Source organism: Mastigoproctus giganteus, chromosome 3, assembly GCF_048544385.1.
Source record: "Mastigoproctus giganteus isolate SK-2022 chromosome 3, ASM4854438v1, whole genome shotgun sequence".
Taxonomy (NCBI): Eukaryota; Metazoa; Arthropoda; class Arachnida; order Uropygi; family Thelyphonidae; genus Mastigoproctus; species Mastigoproctus giganteus.
Genome location: NC_143577.1, coordinates 2,806,476 through 2,823,709, shown reverse-complemented (window position 1 = coordinate 2,823,709; position 17,234 = coordinate 2,806,476). Strand labels below are relative to the sequence as shown.

Below are 17,234 nucleotides of genomic sequence, written 5' to 3'. Positions count from 1 at the left end.
AAAAGATAATATTCGGTCTGCAACGTCATCAACCTTTGCCCCTGGCAGACATACCTTGGTCCTGTTCCACCTATCTTTTTTACAAAGCATGTTCCCCGTTTCCCTGACAATAGTCACCAACAACTACTAGTTCCTTCGGGACCAGCGCATTCTGCCTTGGGGGTTGTCTCTGTGTCACGTGATGCCCAAGTGCAAGCTCTGGCATTAATGTGGACAGCTGAGAGCTTGATGGGCCCCTCAATTTAGGGGCCTTGATGGGCCTCACAATTCTATGGAATATATCTAGTTATTCTTATTTTCTGTCAGTACTCATTAGATATTAAAAAATGATATATTTTACATGGTTTACTAGAGTTGAGGATCTCCCCCCCCCCCAAATGATGAAAGTATAGATTGAAAAAAACCAGGGCACAATGTATCAGGGACTAAGTTTAATGATATCACCTACCATTGATATGATATTAAGCAAAGGAAATCTGAGGTCTTAGTTCAAAGTCTTGAGTTGATATTGAAGAAAAAGTCATGGTTTAGGACCTTTCAATCTATTCTAGTACTATTTAATGTGTCACCCTAAAGCAGCAATAATTTTTACAATGAACCTTGAGTATTAGTATGGACAAGTATGGTCACTAATTATGCAGTAATTTTTTTGTGCCTTTCTCTTTTTATAGAACTTTATTAACTTTATACTGGCAAGCTAATGACTCCTAAAGTGGTGAAGAAAATGAGTCTGGCTAAGTTTAAAGCAGAATTGGATGATAATCTTGTAGGAAAGGCATGAACATTCATTTTATTTTAATTATTAATATTATTTTATTTATTTTTGGCTGATGCAGAAAAAATTTCACTTCCTTGCATTATTTGGTCTTACTAATAACAATGAACTTCCATCAGCCAGACCTCAACATCTCTCCTTTCAAACTTTATTTAAACTCTGAAAAATTATGTCATTCATTTTCTGCTTTGAATCTGTGCTGGGTGGTTTCATTGTGCACATACTGTATATTATTAATATATGTGCACAGTGAATGAATGAATGATATGATTCTTGGAAATAGCCTATGTTAGTAGATTGAATATTTTAAAATGGATTTTATTGTTGTAATTTCTACGGGTTCTATTTGAAAATTGTAATTGTTGTGTTTATTTTCTATTGTATAGTTTTATCTACTGCTAATGCTATTATTTATTACATAAAAAATTCAATTATTGGTTCACACCAATGCAATTCACATGGACTCCTCGAGTAACTCAATTGTGTGAGAGATTTGTGGATGGTACAATTTATATAGCTCATAAATCAATAATAAAAAATGATTGAAATATTAACATAATGTATGTGAGCTCTTTTTTTCTTACTGAAAATGTTTGCTATTAGTCAGTTAGCTATTAGCTATTATATCAGTGCCTTATGTTTTAGTTCCTTTGAGATATGCCAAATTAAATTGCACATACAATATATTTATTTCAATTAAGAATTGCAAATTTTAAAGAAATATATGTGAATGTGTAATGTATATTTACAGGTTTAACACATGTTCAAAATGAAAGCAACTTACAAGAGTTTGAAGTTGAGTCTTTTGAAATTCATGAAGAGTACAATCAGACTACCATAGACTATGATATTGCCATTCTTAAACTTTCACGCCCAGTAGAATATAATGCATTCATTCGGCCGATATGTTTACCAACTGAAGGTAACAAAATTATATGACAGTTTGAATTTACATGCTTTTATAAATTATTCTATGAATTGTTTTTTTAATATATCATGTGTTGAGCAGGGTCCTACAAAGTTCAACTGTGGTCCTTATTATTTCTGATATTAATAACATGATGTCATTAATGTCAAGATTAATGTTATACATACCATCATAAATTAATACATATAAGTTTACAGGGGATAAGAAAGTCATATAACGTAACTTGGAGATAATATTCGATACTGAAATACATATATATAGTGTTATAACTGCATTGGGATATAACTTTAGGGTTATATTTTGTACTGGAATTTTATTGAACTTGAATTTAGAACTCATGAATCAGACCAGAGCAGCAAAACAAAAGGCTCAAACTAATGGAGGTACTGTGGCTTAGGGGAGAACTGAGGGGGGAGGGTAGTTGTCCTCTGACTCACAGTCTATTGAAATTCACTACTTGTTTGATATCGGGCCCTGACCACTCTCCAAGAATGGGCAAATCAAAATCAACTCAAAATATCCCCCACAAAAACAGACTCCATCCTACTAAAGAGACGCCTTGATGTTAGGCGGCCTCCGCAAATAAAAATTGGGCAGGAAACAATCAAATTCTCCAACCAACTGAAATACCTAGGCGTGATATTGGACCAAAACCTGTCATTTCAGGACCATCTGAAATATCTCCGTAAAAAAATAAGACGCTACGCAGCCATGGTTGCCAGGGTCACGCGTAAAGATGGGGCTTGAAAAAGCGAGTCTTCAAACTGTTCTACAAAGCTATCTTCACTCCGATCGTCACCTACACATCCAGCGCATGGTTTCAAAAAACTACAACAGCAGTAATCAGACATATCACGGACCAAATTCACAGATCCATCCGCCTAACCATCACTCGCGCTTGCTGCACGGTGAGCACCCACACCCTGCAAGTGCTCGCAGGCACTCTCCCACTGGACTTAGAAATCATACAACGCGGCCTACTGTACTATCTAGACAAAGGCACCCCACAGACTTTTCTGGGGTTCACTATTGACCTAACCAGCAACAGAAATGTGGAAAAGAAGAGGATACAAACTCACCTGCAGCAGGCATGGCAGGAAAGGTGGTGCAACTCTCAAAAGGGAGTGATCACAAAGAAATTTCTACCCAATATTGAACAAAACTACTCAACCTCACCCAACTGGTTCTCCCCAGGTCTACAAGCAATGTACCTCTTAACTGGACACGGAGTGATTAATGCCAAACTGTCTCTAGTTGGGATTCAGGTTGATCCAACTTGCACTTGCGGGGGGCTGGAGAGCTGGCAGCACCTAATGTATGACTGCAGGCTCTGTGAAGACCTACGTGGTGTTTTACTCACCAGAATCCACTACTTACCGCGGGGATAAGAACATCACGTCCTGGACACGAAGGAGGAGTATCAAGCCTTCTCGGATTACGCACAGGCACTGTTCGCGAGGAGGAGGAGGAGAAACCAAATGGCCGCAGCCCACAACCCACTACCATTATAACCAAAGAACATCTGTTCTTCAGCTCGCTAGGACTGGGACACCAGAAATGACCCACCCCCCAAGAATTAGAAAACTCAGGAAACAAACTATACCAAAATAGACTAACATGGACGGGACCCATGTCCCATGAAAGACAAATGGAGATGACTACCAAAGACACCCCACCAGCTGGGTCTATATAAACAAGACACACTCCTGAGAACTGGAAAGCTTAGGAAATAAACCAGGTAAAGGACTAATATGGATGGGACCCAGGTCCCAAGGATGACAACTTGGACATGACACCAGATTGGACACCACCAACAGGGTCATTGTATAGTTTTCCTGCAGACACTTGTTGGCGATCGCACCGGGCTCCCTTGCCTGGTGCCTTTCCACCCCGTCCCCTGCGCCGGTGGTGGGACGGTCCCCCCACCACCCCCTACTTTCTCCTGGTGAGGCATGGGCCTGCCTCACTGACTTCTGGGGTTGCCTACTCTATCATCCCCATATTTCTGCCTTAACTCCCCCAGCCTTAAGTCTCCCACACACTCTATCTTTATGCTAGTGAATGTCCCACACACAAAAACTTAATTATGTCAAAATTCCCGTTCGCCCATTCTTTCGGCCTTTATTATGCAAGCATTATACCTCTCACCTAACGATCACCAAGCCGATGATGATAGATATATGTATCTGTCTGTACGTACATGCATATAAAAGAGCGCACACGTTTTTTTTTTTTAGGTCCTAGCCTCTGAAATCTCAGGAAATTAGGTGGCAGGACCTGCCAGAGTGAAACTAAAACTACTGGGTTCCTGGTCTGCCTCCACGGGGCGAAGGTGGGGCAACGTTGGGCCTCAGAAAGGGTCCAGCGGCTAAACGACCAGATGAACAACGGTACACGACATCACACAGATACAAAGCCCACACACTTTTAAATCTCTGGCATTTCCCAGTGAACTGGTACACCCACAATGAAAGCAACAAGGAGATGGGGGAAACCCCTGGTGCTGTCTGACACTAAATACACCTTACTTGTTTGATATTTGTGAAGCAATCAGGAATCAGACATGATATTGCCAAGGGGAATGTCTTTGTGTGTGCACGATGTAAGGAGTGTGAGGAAATCAGGTGCTAACTCAGCATTGTTATGGGTTTATATGAGAGCTTGAAGGACGGGGGGGTACCCTCAAAGGATTTAAATTGAGGGGCCCATCAAGCTCTCAGTTGCCCACAACAATGCCAGAGCTTCCATTTGAACATCACAGAACACAGCAGCAACCCCCCAAGGCAGAATGCACTGGTCCCAAAGGAACTAGTTATTGAAGGTGACTGTATTGTCAGGAAAGGGGAACATATTGTGCAAAAAGGATAGATGGAACAGGACCAGGGTATGTCTGCCAGGGGCAAAGGTTGATGACATTGTAGAGCAGATATTATCCTTTAAGGGCACAAAGGGTCATATTGTTGTACAAATTGGCACTAATGATATTACGAGTAGGAGACCGGCGGAATTACTTAACAAGTACAAGTCAATGCTGAAAAAAAGCTGTGAGTTAGGGTTAAATTTGAAAGTGTCTGCAATTCTGCACAGACACGATAGTAGGGAGTATATGATGAGAGCCTTGTTGATCAATTTGGCCCTGGAGAGACTGTGCAAGACTCAAGGAGTAGAATTCATGGGCTTATAAATTCTACCCCTTGAAGGGCCCATCAGGTGGAACAATCTGATTCATCCCCTTCCTTCTAGAATTTACATAAGTAAAGCAGTCTTTGCTGTTTTTCTCTGCATCTTTTGCCAAAGATTTCTCATAATCTACCTTTGTTTGCCTAACCTCCTCTGTGTCTTGATTACAGACTAGCTTATATTTACCATAGGATTCTGTGTCAACTGATAATTTATATGCATCCCATGCATTTTTCCTCTTTGCCAGAAGTCTCAGTTCATCTGACATCCATTTAGGCCTAAACCATGAACAGTAATTCTAAGTTGGTATGAAAACCCAAGTAGTTTCAATGACTAATTCCTTGCATGCTTTCCATTTAGAATTTGCTGTGGGTAACATCACCAGGGATTCCACTGTACAGAATTAAAAAAACTGTCTGAGACCACTGTAGTCACTTTTACAAAAGAAAAACCATTCCTTTTACCCTTAATGGTAGTTACAACTTTAAGTAAATCCCATATCAGTACACTATGATCACTACCACCTACTGGTTCTACTGGATTATCTGACAATTCTTAATGCATAAATAATCAATGCTAATAATCAGATTAAGAGTATTACTCCCTCTACATGCTGCTGTAGAAAACAGTCATCCAATAAATCCACAAAGGTCTTGCTAGTGTGGAAGTTCCACAATATCTGGAAACTTAAAATCTCCCATTATAAGACATTTTGATTTACTGGCATACTCTGTTTGTCTCAAAAAATGTTTTGTAAAGTGTACTCATCAAAGTCATTAGGCCTATAACTAAAGTGACCAGACATCCTGGATTATGCGGGACAGTCCTGGATTTAAGTTGTTTCAATTATTAAGAAAATTTCACTCCACGGAAAAACATATTTAATTTCTGTTGTCTTTATTGTTAACTGAAGTATGTATTTTTATTATTTCACAGAAATACCTATATAATTATGAGAGCATCCTTGGACTAAGGTCCCCACGAACTGGAGATATGCAAATATGTCCCCACTTCACAAAGGGAGATCGAAGGGTGACACGAGTAATTACAGACCAGTTAGTTTAACATCTGTTCCAGGTAAAATAATGGAGTCAATGGTTAAAGATGCATTGCAGGATCATCTAGACAAAACTGCAGCAATAATTCAGACAAAGCATGGATTTGTTAAGGGAAAGTCTTGTATGACAAATTTGTTTGGATATTATGATGTGGTTATAAAGGAACTGGATGCAAAAAATAATTTTGATATCATATATTTGGATTTCAGGAAAGCTTTTGACACTGTTGTGCATGGACGACTACTGTACAAATTGGAGCAGAATGGTATTAAGGGTAAGTTGCTACAATGGATAAAAGGATGGTTGAGTGGGAGAAAACAGAGGGTGGTAATCAATGGGGGCTGCTCTTCATGGACTAATGTTATTAGTGGAGTCCCACAGGGTTTGGTGTTGGGTCCACTGTTTGGTATATTTATCAATGATATTGATGAAGGTATATCAGGCTTAGTGTCGAAGTTTGCACATGATACAAAGGTTGGCAGGTTTGTTAATGACAGTAATGGCAGTGTGCTACTGCAACAGGATCTAGAAAATTTGGCAAGATAGGCTGAGAAGTGGCAACTGAAGTTTAACATTGACAAATGCAAAGTACGGCATATGGGTAGAAGTAATCCCCAGAGGAACGTACCAACTGTGTGGTACTGCTCTGACAGTGATAGCGACTGAAAAGGACTTGGGGGTAATTGTGCAGTCAGATATGAAGTTTTATGAGCAATGCAGACAGGCTCCCAGGGCAGGTCACAGGGTTTTGTCAATGATATATAGGAATTTTGCTAGAAGGGAAAAGAAGGTGATTGTCCCTCTGTATAAGGCAATGGTCAGGTCAGGTCACTCCTTGAGTACTGTGTACTGGTCTGGAGGCCTCATTTTAGGAAGGATGTAGATTTGCTTGAGTGTGTACAGAGAAGGGCAAGAAGATTGGTGACGGGAATGAAAGGATTCTCTTATCGAAAGAGGCTTAACTTCTGGAAATTGCAGTGGCTGGAGACTTAGGCACCTGCGAGGTGATCTGATTGAACTGTATAAGGCCTTGAATGGGTTGAGCACTCTGAATTCTGATGCGATCCTTCCACTTGTTCAGATTACGAACCTAAGGGGGCATAAATTCAAATTGAGGAAAGACAGATGTAGAGTAGATGTGCGGAAATTTGCCTTTAGCTAGCGGATGGTTAATTGTTGGAACAAACTTCCATCTGTCATTGTGGAAGTTGATAGGTAAAATAAATTTAAGGAGGAACTGGACAAACATTTAGAGGGAATGGTTGTGTGAATTGAATTTTTTTTTTTTTTTTGGCTGATGCTACATAAGCTAATACGCTTGCTTTCTTGCATCACATGCCACTATTACTATTACTATAATATAGTTATGTCCATGATATAAAACAAATATATGTGAAAAAAAAAAAAAAACCAATGTAAAATTTTGTGCCCAGCTCGGAACTCTAAGGATCTGGTCACTTTACCTATAACACATTCCTAGACTAATTTTTGCTTTGCTGGTGCTTATGTCGCACTAAACTGACTCAACTTTGCATTGGCCACCCATGCTGGCCAATGCAAAGTTGGATGCACACTTAGATTTTATGTGTTTGTTAACTAACAACCTTTCCTCCATTCCTATCCTTTCTAGACAGGCTAATGGAGGAAACCCTGGAGACTGCCATGAAACATAAGGCACATTTTGACGTTTTGTCCTTTCTGGAGATCAGGATTTATCTATCTCTACCTGGGAAGCTCAGGCAAGAGTCTACTTCTTCTGGCAGACCTGGCCCTCCTTCCCATGGTGAAGGATGGTAACTTAGGGTTTGTGGCCTCCACAGATCCCTAGACTAAGTGGCTTGATGAACAACATAACAACACAACCATACACTACCACTTCACAAACACTCACTAACTCACACCATCTGGTCTCTACAGAACTCTGTAGAGACCAGATGGTGTGACAAAGTCACAAAGTACCAATCACAGAATTGCGGGGAACCCCTGGTGCCACTAGTCAAATTACACTATATCCTTTCTGGACACATTATACTCCCCATATTCAAATTTTGCATTCCTTATATCTGAGTGACACCACATCCCTGATATCCCAACAATGACCGCATTTGATGTCTTGAGCAGCACTTCAAATTCATCAAAGTTATTTACTATACTCATAGCATTGGTGTACATGCAAGTATAGCATTAGCATTAGCGTTAGTAGAGGCATATGATGCAAGAAAGCAAGCTTATGCAGCATCAGCCAAAAAAAAAAACAAAAAAAAACCTATTCCATTTCACACCTCTATTCGTTCGAAATACCTGTCCAGCTGAGCCTTAAATTTATTTAGGCTATCAACTTCCCCAACAATGGATGGAAGTCTGTTCCATCAACCAACTACCCGCTGGCTAAAGGCAAATTTCGGCACATCCATCCTACATCTGTCTTTCCTCAATTTGAATTTATGCCCTCTCAGGTGATTATTCTGAACAAGAGGCAGTATCCCATCAGCATTGAGCATGCTCAAACCATTAAAGGCTTTGTACACCTCTATCAGATCACCTCACTGGTGCCTAGTCTCCAGACACAATAATTTGCAAAACTTAAGCCTTTCTTCGTAAGAGCACTCCTTTGTTCCATTCACTAATCTTGTTGCCCTTCTCTGTACTCATTCTATCAGATCAACATCCTTCTTGAAATGAGGCCTCCAGGCCTGTATACAGTACTCAAGGTGTGGCCTGACCATTGCCTTATACAAGGGAATAATCACCTCCCTATCCCTGCTAGAAAAATTCCTGTATATCATTGATAAGACACCATGAGCTACTCTTCCAGCCTGTCTGCACTGCTCAGAGAACTTCATATCTGCCTGCACAATTAACCCCAGGTCCTTTTCATTCTCTACCACTGTCAGTGTAGTACCACAGAGTTGATACGTTGCTCTGGAGTTGCTGTTTCCCATATGTAATACTTTACATTTGTCAATGTTAAACTTCATTTGCACCTCTCAGCCCATCTGCTCAACCTTTCCAGATCCTGTTGCAACAGCATAGCGTCAGTAGCGTCCTTAACACCCCTGCTAACCTTTGTATCGTCTGCAAACTTAGACATTAAGCTTGATATACCATCATCAATATTATTTATAACTACAGAAAACAACAATGAACCCAACACTGAACCCTGAGGGACTCCACCAATAACATTAGTCCACGGTGAGCAGCGTCCATTAATTACCACTCTCTGTCTTCTGCCACTCAACCATCCCTTTATCCATAGCAACAATTTGCCACCAATGCCACACTGCACCAATTTGTGCAGCAGTCTTCCATGTGCAACAGTATCAAAAGCCTTTCTAAGATCCAAATATATAATATCAAAGTTATTCCCTGCATCCAGTTCTTTTGTGAATCCAATCAAATTGGTCAGGCAAGACCTTCCCTTAACAAAACCATGCTGTGTCTGAGCTATAACTGAATTCTTATCAAGATGATCCTGCAGTGCTTCTTTAACCAGTGCTTCCATTAATTTTCCTGGAACAGAAGTTAAACTCACAGGTCTATAATTACTTGTGTCAGCCTTTGATCCTCCTTTGTGAATTGTATACATGCACCTGTTCTTACTCTTAGTTACTCTAACACAGCCCATGTATTTACTTGTTCCATGATGAATCCCAGCAGTCCTTCAAATCCACCTGATACCTTGCTTCCAGGCTGCTGCATATTTTGAGAAGGCAGCAAATCACTTTCACCTTTGCCTGTGGCTATTGATATATTAGTTTCTATATTTCCCCCTCCCAAGCTAGCAGTTTTCCGACCCATGTAATACTGCCTTGATATCATCAGCAAATATTCTTGCATGCTTCCTATTTAAGTGTATCCCACCCTGAAGAAGCAGTCTCTTCTGTTAACAAGCACAGACCACGCTGAGAAAAATACTAGCCCATGAGCCTTGCACAATCTCTTTAGAACCGAATTGATCAAGGCCTTTAAAAGGGTAAGTAAACTAAATGCTGATATCTTTACTCTTTTTCAGATGACACTCCTCACATAAGGGGATATAAATTTAAAATAAAATAAGATAGTTGCAGTAATTGTTGTAGATGTACAGAAATTTGGAATAAACTTCCACTAGGTGGAAGTTTATTCCAACACACACACTTCCACAACCTAGTGTTTTGGAAGTGGATTAACAAATTTAAAAAAGGTTTGTACAAATTATTGACAAAAGTGGGCAGATGATGAGGGTATTTTTTTTTTGGTTGATAATGTTTAAATTTTGTTTCCTTGCATATTGAGAAAAACTAATAATACTATTAAAATTTTGAGACCTACGTTGAAATGGGTTAAAATGGCTCCAACATGACAATTCAGTTTTCACTGTTTCCATTGGTATTTCCATACCAATGGAAACAGTGAAAGGAGCAAAGGTGGATTTGGCTTTCTGGCCTATAAAGATATAAAAAACAACATTTTATAATTCAAAAGTACATCACCAAGGGTGTCAAGACTACTACTCAGGATTTCTAACAGGTACAAGCTAAAAGTTATAATGATTTATTCACCAGTATCAAGCCATGATGATGAAGAGGTTGAAGAAATGTACACAGAAATTGAGAGTCTTCTAGAAGAACAGAAAACCCACTACATCATCATTATGGGGGACTTCAATGCTAAGGTTGGAAAGAGACAAAACAGTGCATAAAGGAAATTTTGGAATTGGTGAAAGAAATAAGAAATAAAAGAGGTGAAAACTTGTGGAATCTGCAGAATCTCAAGGAATATCAGTAATGAACACTTTTTTCAAGAAAAGGGTGAACAGAAAGTGGATATTGAAGAGCCCAAATGGATTAATAAGTAAAGAAATCGACTTCATCCTCACTAACAGAAGATATATTGTGAATGATGTTACCATCCTGAACAAGGTAAACATTGGAAGTGATCAGAGAATGGTAAGATACACACTTGATATAGATGTAAGAAAAGAAAGGAAAAAAAAACTGACTCAGTAAATAACACGAAGATCTTTGAGTTAACAGAAGAGGAGAAAAAAGCAGTATGTATTGGAACTTAAGAACAAGTTTTAGCTTCTGCAGACTGCTCAGGACCAAGATATCGACGAAGAATATTACAACTTTCTAAAAGTGATAAAGAAATCCAAAGAAGAAAAAATTAGTCAAGAAAAACTTGTCATGATGAACCAAAGATGACAAATGAAGAGCAAGATAACACTGACAAGAAGAAGAGTAAGTATACTGAGTTATGCAAAGCCATTAGAAAGAGAATCAGAGAGGACATAAGAAGATTTAACACAAGAAAAGTAGAACAAGCATTAAGGGAAAACAAAGGACTTAAATCAGCAGCCATGAGCAGTAATACAGAAAGACAAATGATACTGAAACTGAAGAATAGCGATGGTGTACTTATAAACAGCAGAGAAGGCATAATTCAAATAGCAGAAGACTACTATAGAGAATTATACAAGGAGCAAGGGAATGATGCCAGTAGTGGGGAAGATGAATCTCAAATTAGTAACACATATGGCACACCCGATATCCTGGTGCCTCCATAGCCAGGTGGGCAGGAGCAGCAGTGCATAGTACACGGTTCTTGATTAGACCGGCGTTCGAGCCCGTGACTACCAAATACGGAGGATGCAGAAGGTCGGGGAATGACCACCGCATATCCCTGGAGCAATATGGCCTTAGCTGCTAATGCTCCTAAAAACCAAATAATAACCTGATATCCTTCCTGATGAGGTAGAACATGCGTTGAATAAAATGAAGAAGGTGAAGGGGAAGATGAAGTTACTCTGGAGTTGTTAAAATTGGGAGGAAGAGACATGACACAAAAACTACCTGGACTCTTCACAAAATGTATTAGAAAAGGTGTGATGACCAAGGTGTGGAATAATGCAATCATAGTTTTGCTGCCTAAGATAGGAGATAAATCAGGAATTAGAAATTATAGACTAACTATCTTGTTATCCCACATCTACAAGTTGTTCACAAGGGTCATTACTAACAGATTAGAAAAAATAGTTGATGAGAATCAACCGAAAGAGCAAGCTGACTTTAGGAGAGGATTCTCAACTATGGATCGCCTTCGTGTAATATCATAGCTAATGAAGAAAGCAAATAAATATAAAATACCATTATGCCTGACATCTGTGGATTATGAAAAAGCATTTGACTCCATACAGCATAAGGCGACATTTCAGGCACTGAAAAGACAAGGTATAGATACCCCATATATTATGATTTTGAAGAAACTATATGAGAATGCTTCCTACTTTATTATTATTATTATTGTTGCTCTTATATTATTTCTCCCTGATTGGGGGATTCCGCTCCATGACAGTACTGCTACCAAGTACACAGGATGGTTGTAATGTCTGGTATTACTGTTGGTCGAGGAACTCTGTGACTATCCTACAGGTGTTCAGGATTGCGACTTTCTGGAGTTCCTTGTAGGTGTTCTCTGGGAGACCTATTGCTGCTAGGCTGCTATGTAGAGTTTTTGGTACCATACCGGTAGTTGACACAATGATCGGGATGGTTGATACGTCTTGCATATGCCACATCTCCTTGAACTCGTGTCTCAGGGTCGTGTACTTCCTAATTTTTTCCTCATGGGTTTTCCTGGACATTGCTAGTGTTGGGCACTGCTATGTCAATCAGGTAGGTAGCTTTTTCCATCTTGCCCACAAGGGTTATGTCCGATCTGTTGTGCGGGACAGTATTATCTGTTATTATGGCGCGGTCCGAGTACAGCTTGTGGGTTCGGGTCTCTAGTACTGCCTGGCATTCGTACTTGTAGTATGGTACACTTTCTTTGGTTAACTGGTATTTCCTCACTAGTTTCTGATGTATTATCCTGGTTACCTGGTCATGTCTACGAGTGTACTCAGTCTGGATGATCATCTTGCATCCCGCGGTGATGTGTTGGATCATTTTTTAGGCCAGGTGGCATCATTGACATGTGTCATCTGACATTCTGAGCTCCTTTTTGATGTATTTTCTATACTTTCTAGTGTTGATTACCTTGAACGGTAAACATGAATCCTTCAGTCTCGGGGGAGAGCGTCATGCTTGTGAGCCATGCATTGGAAGCAAAGTTATCGATGTGATCTTGATGGAGGTCATTGTAGTGTCTGCCATGGAGTGTCTTCTTTGCCCATCTTTCTAACTTCATTTCTTGTACCATCTCGGTGGGAGGGGGTTCATTGCTTAGGTTGAGTGGGATATACCACTTATTTGTCTTCCTTATGGCCTGTTGGAGTGGTGCTCTGTTGTTTTCGAAGTAATCCTTCAGGGTAACTGCCGCTGTTTTCTGTTGCTCTATCAGGTCTATCAAGCCCCTTCCTCCCTCCTTTCGAGGTATTGTTAGTCTCTCCACTGCTGACTTCGAGTTGTGTTGGCGGCTCTTGGTCATCGTTGTCCTTATCTTTCACATGATATCTTCTAGTTCGGTGTTATTGCAATCTATGACTCCAAATGTGTATGTTAGTATTGAAGCTGCATAGGTGTTTATGGCTTTAACTGTGTTCCCTCCATTCAATTTTGATTTCAGCAGGTTTCTGAGTCTCTGATGATATTTTCTCTGATTATTATTATTATATTATTTCTCCCTGATTGGGGGGATTCCTCTCCATGACGGGTACTGCTACCAAGTACACAGAGTGGTGTAATGTCTGGTAATACTGTTGATCGAGGAAATCTCTGACTATCCTACAAGTGTTCAGGATTGCAACTTTCTGGAGTTCCTTGTAGGTGTTCTCTGGAAGACCTATTGCTGCTAGACTGCTATATAGAGTCTTTGGTACCACCAGTAGTTGACATGATAATCGGGTGGGTCGATACTTCTTGCATATGCCACATCTCCTTGACCTCATGTCTCAGGTTCGTGTACTTCCTAATTTTTTCCTCATGGGTTTTCTGGACATTGCTCGTGTTGGGCACCGCTATGTCAATCAGGTAGGTCTTGCATTGTCCACCAACATCAATTGGATGCACTTCCTTAGATTTTATGTGTTTTTAACTAACAGTATAACCCCTCTTCCTTTTCTGTCTACATTTTCATATGCATTGTACTCCCCCAATTCCAATTCTGCCATTCTGCTTATATCCGTGTAGAATCACAGACAAGTGTAGCACAGTTTGTTGAATAAATCCTTGGAATAAGTGTAGCAATGTATGGTTAGAAGAAATGTTAAATAAATTTTACTTGCAAAACATACAATGTATTTGATATATTCTGCTAACTGTATGAGTGCATAGTTATGCCCTCAAGGGTTATGTCCAGTCTGTTGTGCGGGATGGTCTTATCCGTTATTATGGCGTGGTCCCAGTATATCTTGTGGGTTCGAGTCTCTAGTACTGCCTGCAGTTCGTACTTGTAGTATGGTACACTTTCCTTGGTCAACTGGTATTTCCTCGCTAGCTTCTAATTTATTATCCTGGCTACCTGGTCATGTCTGAGTGTGCAGCATAAGCCTATGGCTTATTGTTGGCAGTTGGTGTAGCATAAGCCTATGGCTTATGCTGCACCAACCCAAAAAAAAAAAAAAAAAAAAAAATCAAAAAATCCGAATAAAACAATGATAAAAAAAAATATATTTATATATAAATAAGTAATAATAATTAATAAAACAAAAGGAAATTCAACCTATCATCCTATGTGCTTCCCTCACCCGAAGGTGCTATCCAGATGACCTTTGAATTTCCCCAAACTGTTAGCCTCTACCACCCATGTAGGCAACTTATTCCAGTAATTTTAACTTGCTGGCTAAAATAAAACTTTCTGCAATCCAATCTAAACATTTCCCCCCCCCCCATCGTAACTTGAATTTATGTCCCCTAGTTCTAGCATCATTTATAATCTTGAAAATTTCGTCCACATTCATTTTACTGATACCTCTCAGAGCCTTAAACACCTCAATCAAATCTCCTCTAAGGTGTCTAGTTTCCAAACTCTGCAACCCACATATTCGAAGTCTTTCTTCATCAGGACGCCCTTTTGCCAATCTCACAAGGCGAGTTACCCGTCTTTGCACCCTTTCAAGAAGCTCAATGTCTTTCTTTAGGTGCGGTCTCCATACTTGAACACAGTATTCCAAGTGTGGTCTAACATAAGCCTTATATAATGGGATTATCACGTTCCTATCTATACTTGCAAAGGTTCGATAGATCATCGATAGGACACCATGGGCCTTCCTTGCAACCTGTTTACAATGATCAGAGAATTTCGTGTCTGACCATATCGTAACACCCAAGTCCCTTTCCTCCAGTACTGGGTTTAGTTGAACTCCACCAAGTGAATAAGTTATTTTGGGATTACTGTTTCCCAGGTGTAATACCTTACACTTTGTTGGATTAAAGCATAGCTGCCAATTTTCTGACCATTCGTGAAGTCTATCTAGGTCTCTCTCAAGAAGCTCAGCTTGACAGTAATCATTAACTACTCTACCAATTTTAACATCACCTGCAAATTTAGACATCACACCCTCTATCCCTTCATCGATGTCGTTTATGAAAATTAAAAACAACAGTGGTCCTAATACTGATCCTTGGGGAACTCCACTTCTTACATCAACCCAATCTGAGGAATAGCCATTTATCACAACCCTCTGCCTCCTGCCCTGAAGCCATCCTTCTATCCATCTAAGGATTTTCCCAGTGATTCCAACTGTTCCAGCTTATAAAGCAACCGCTCATGTGGGACTGAGTCAAAAGCTTTGCTGAAATCTAAATAAACAATGTTGAAATTATTCCCTAAATCCAGCTCGTGAGTGACCCTTTCGAAATAGTGAACCAGATTTGTTAAACATGATTTTCCCTTTATAAAACCATGCTGAATTTCCTTGAGAATTTCAATTCGATCCAAATGAGCCTGAATTCCACCTTGATCATTGCCTCCATGATTTTCCCTACCACAGAAGTCAGACTGACAGGTAGATAATTTCCCACTTCACACTTAGAGCCACCCTTATGTGTGGGAGATACATTGGCACTTTTCCAATCCAAGGGAATCTCCCCAGAGTCTAGTGATGCTAGCATAATTAGCCTCAATTGTTCAATGCATCCACTTGCTGCCTCCCTTAAGATTATAGGGTATATTCTATCAACTCCAGGAGCCTTCCTGGCCTGTAGGCTCAAACGTTTTTTCATTAAACAATCTTGCGGAATTTCAATATCATTAATTACATATTTTTTAACTTCGCTCCCAGAATTTCCCATTGCCACAAAAGGTTTTTCATTTGTAAATATCGATGCAAAATAACTGTTGAGTTCATAGGCAGCTGCAGCTGGTGTATTTAATACTATCCCCTTTCCCTTGCATAAAGGTCCGATCTGGTTTGTCCTGTTCTTCTTATCATTTATATATGTAAAGAAAATCCTTATCCCCCCCTCTTTGCTCTGTTTGCTAGTGATTTCTCATAAACTGCCTTTGTCTGTTGAACCTTTTCTGTGGCTCTATTACAGATCATCTTGTATCTGTTATAGACTTCAGTGCTTTTTATTGCTCTATAACCTTTCCATGCCACCTTTTTCTGCGCCAGTAATGTGGCAACTTCACTATTCATCCAACTTGGAATCCTCCTCATGGAGTATTTTTTTAATAGTAAATATGCATTCAAGGCATCTGTGATTAATGTTTTAAAAGCATACCAAAGTTAGCATTAGCATTAGTAGAGACATTTGATGCAAGAAAGCAAGCTTATACAGCATCAGCCAAAAAATAAAATAAAATAAAAAAAATAAAAAAATAAATAAATAAATAAATAAAAAAATAATCACTTCCACTTCACCCCTCTGTTCGTTCGAAATACCTGTCCAGCTGAGCCTTAAACTTATTTAGGCTATCAACTTCCATGACAAGGAATGGAAGTCTGTTCCACCAACCAACCACCCGCTGGCTAAAGGCAAATTTCCTCACGTCTATCCTACATCTGCCTTTCCTCAATTTATATTTATGCCCTCTCAGGTGATTATTCTGAGCAAGAGGAAGAATCCCATCAGCATTGAGCGTGCTCAAACCGTTCAAGGCTTTATACAAGGCTTTATATATCAATCAGATCACCTCGCTGGTGCCTATTCTCCAGACACTGTAATTTGCAAAACTTAAGCCTTTCTTCGTAAGAGCACCCCTTTGTTCCATTCACCAATCTTGTTGCACTTCGCTTTACTCGTTCCAGCATCCCTACATCCTTCTTGAAATGAGGCCTCCAGACCTGTATACAGTACTCTAGGTGTGGCCTGACCAATGCCTTATACAAGGGAATAATCACCTCCTTATCCCTGCTAGAAAAATTCCT

The 17,234-nt window shown here is 39.7% G+C and overlaps 1 protein-coding gene across 1 annotated transcript in view; it reads left to right on the top strand.

Moving 5' to 3' along the window:
- LOC150087615 (complement factor B-like) overlaps positions 1-17,234 on the top strand; it is a 286,583-nt gene that overhangs the window by 233,445 nt on the left and 35,904 nt on the right. The window contains exon 15 of the mRNA XM_090369826.1: positions 1,527-1,697. Coding sequence (XP_090225952.1) covers positions 1,527-1,697 — 171 coding nt within the window. The remainder of the gene's footprint in view (positions 1-1,526; positions 1,698-17,234) is intronic.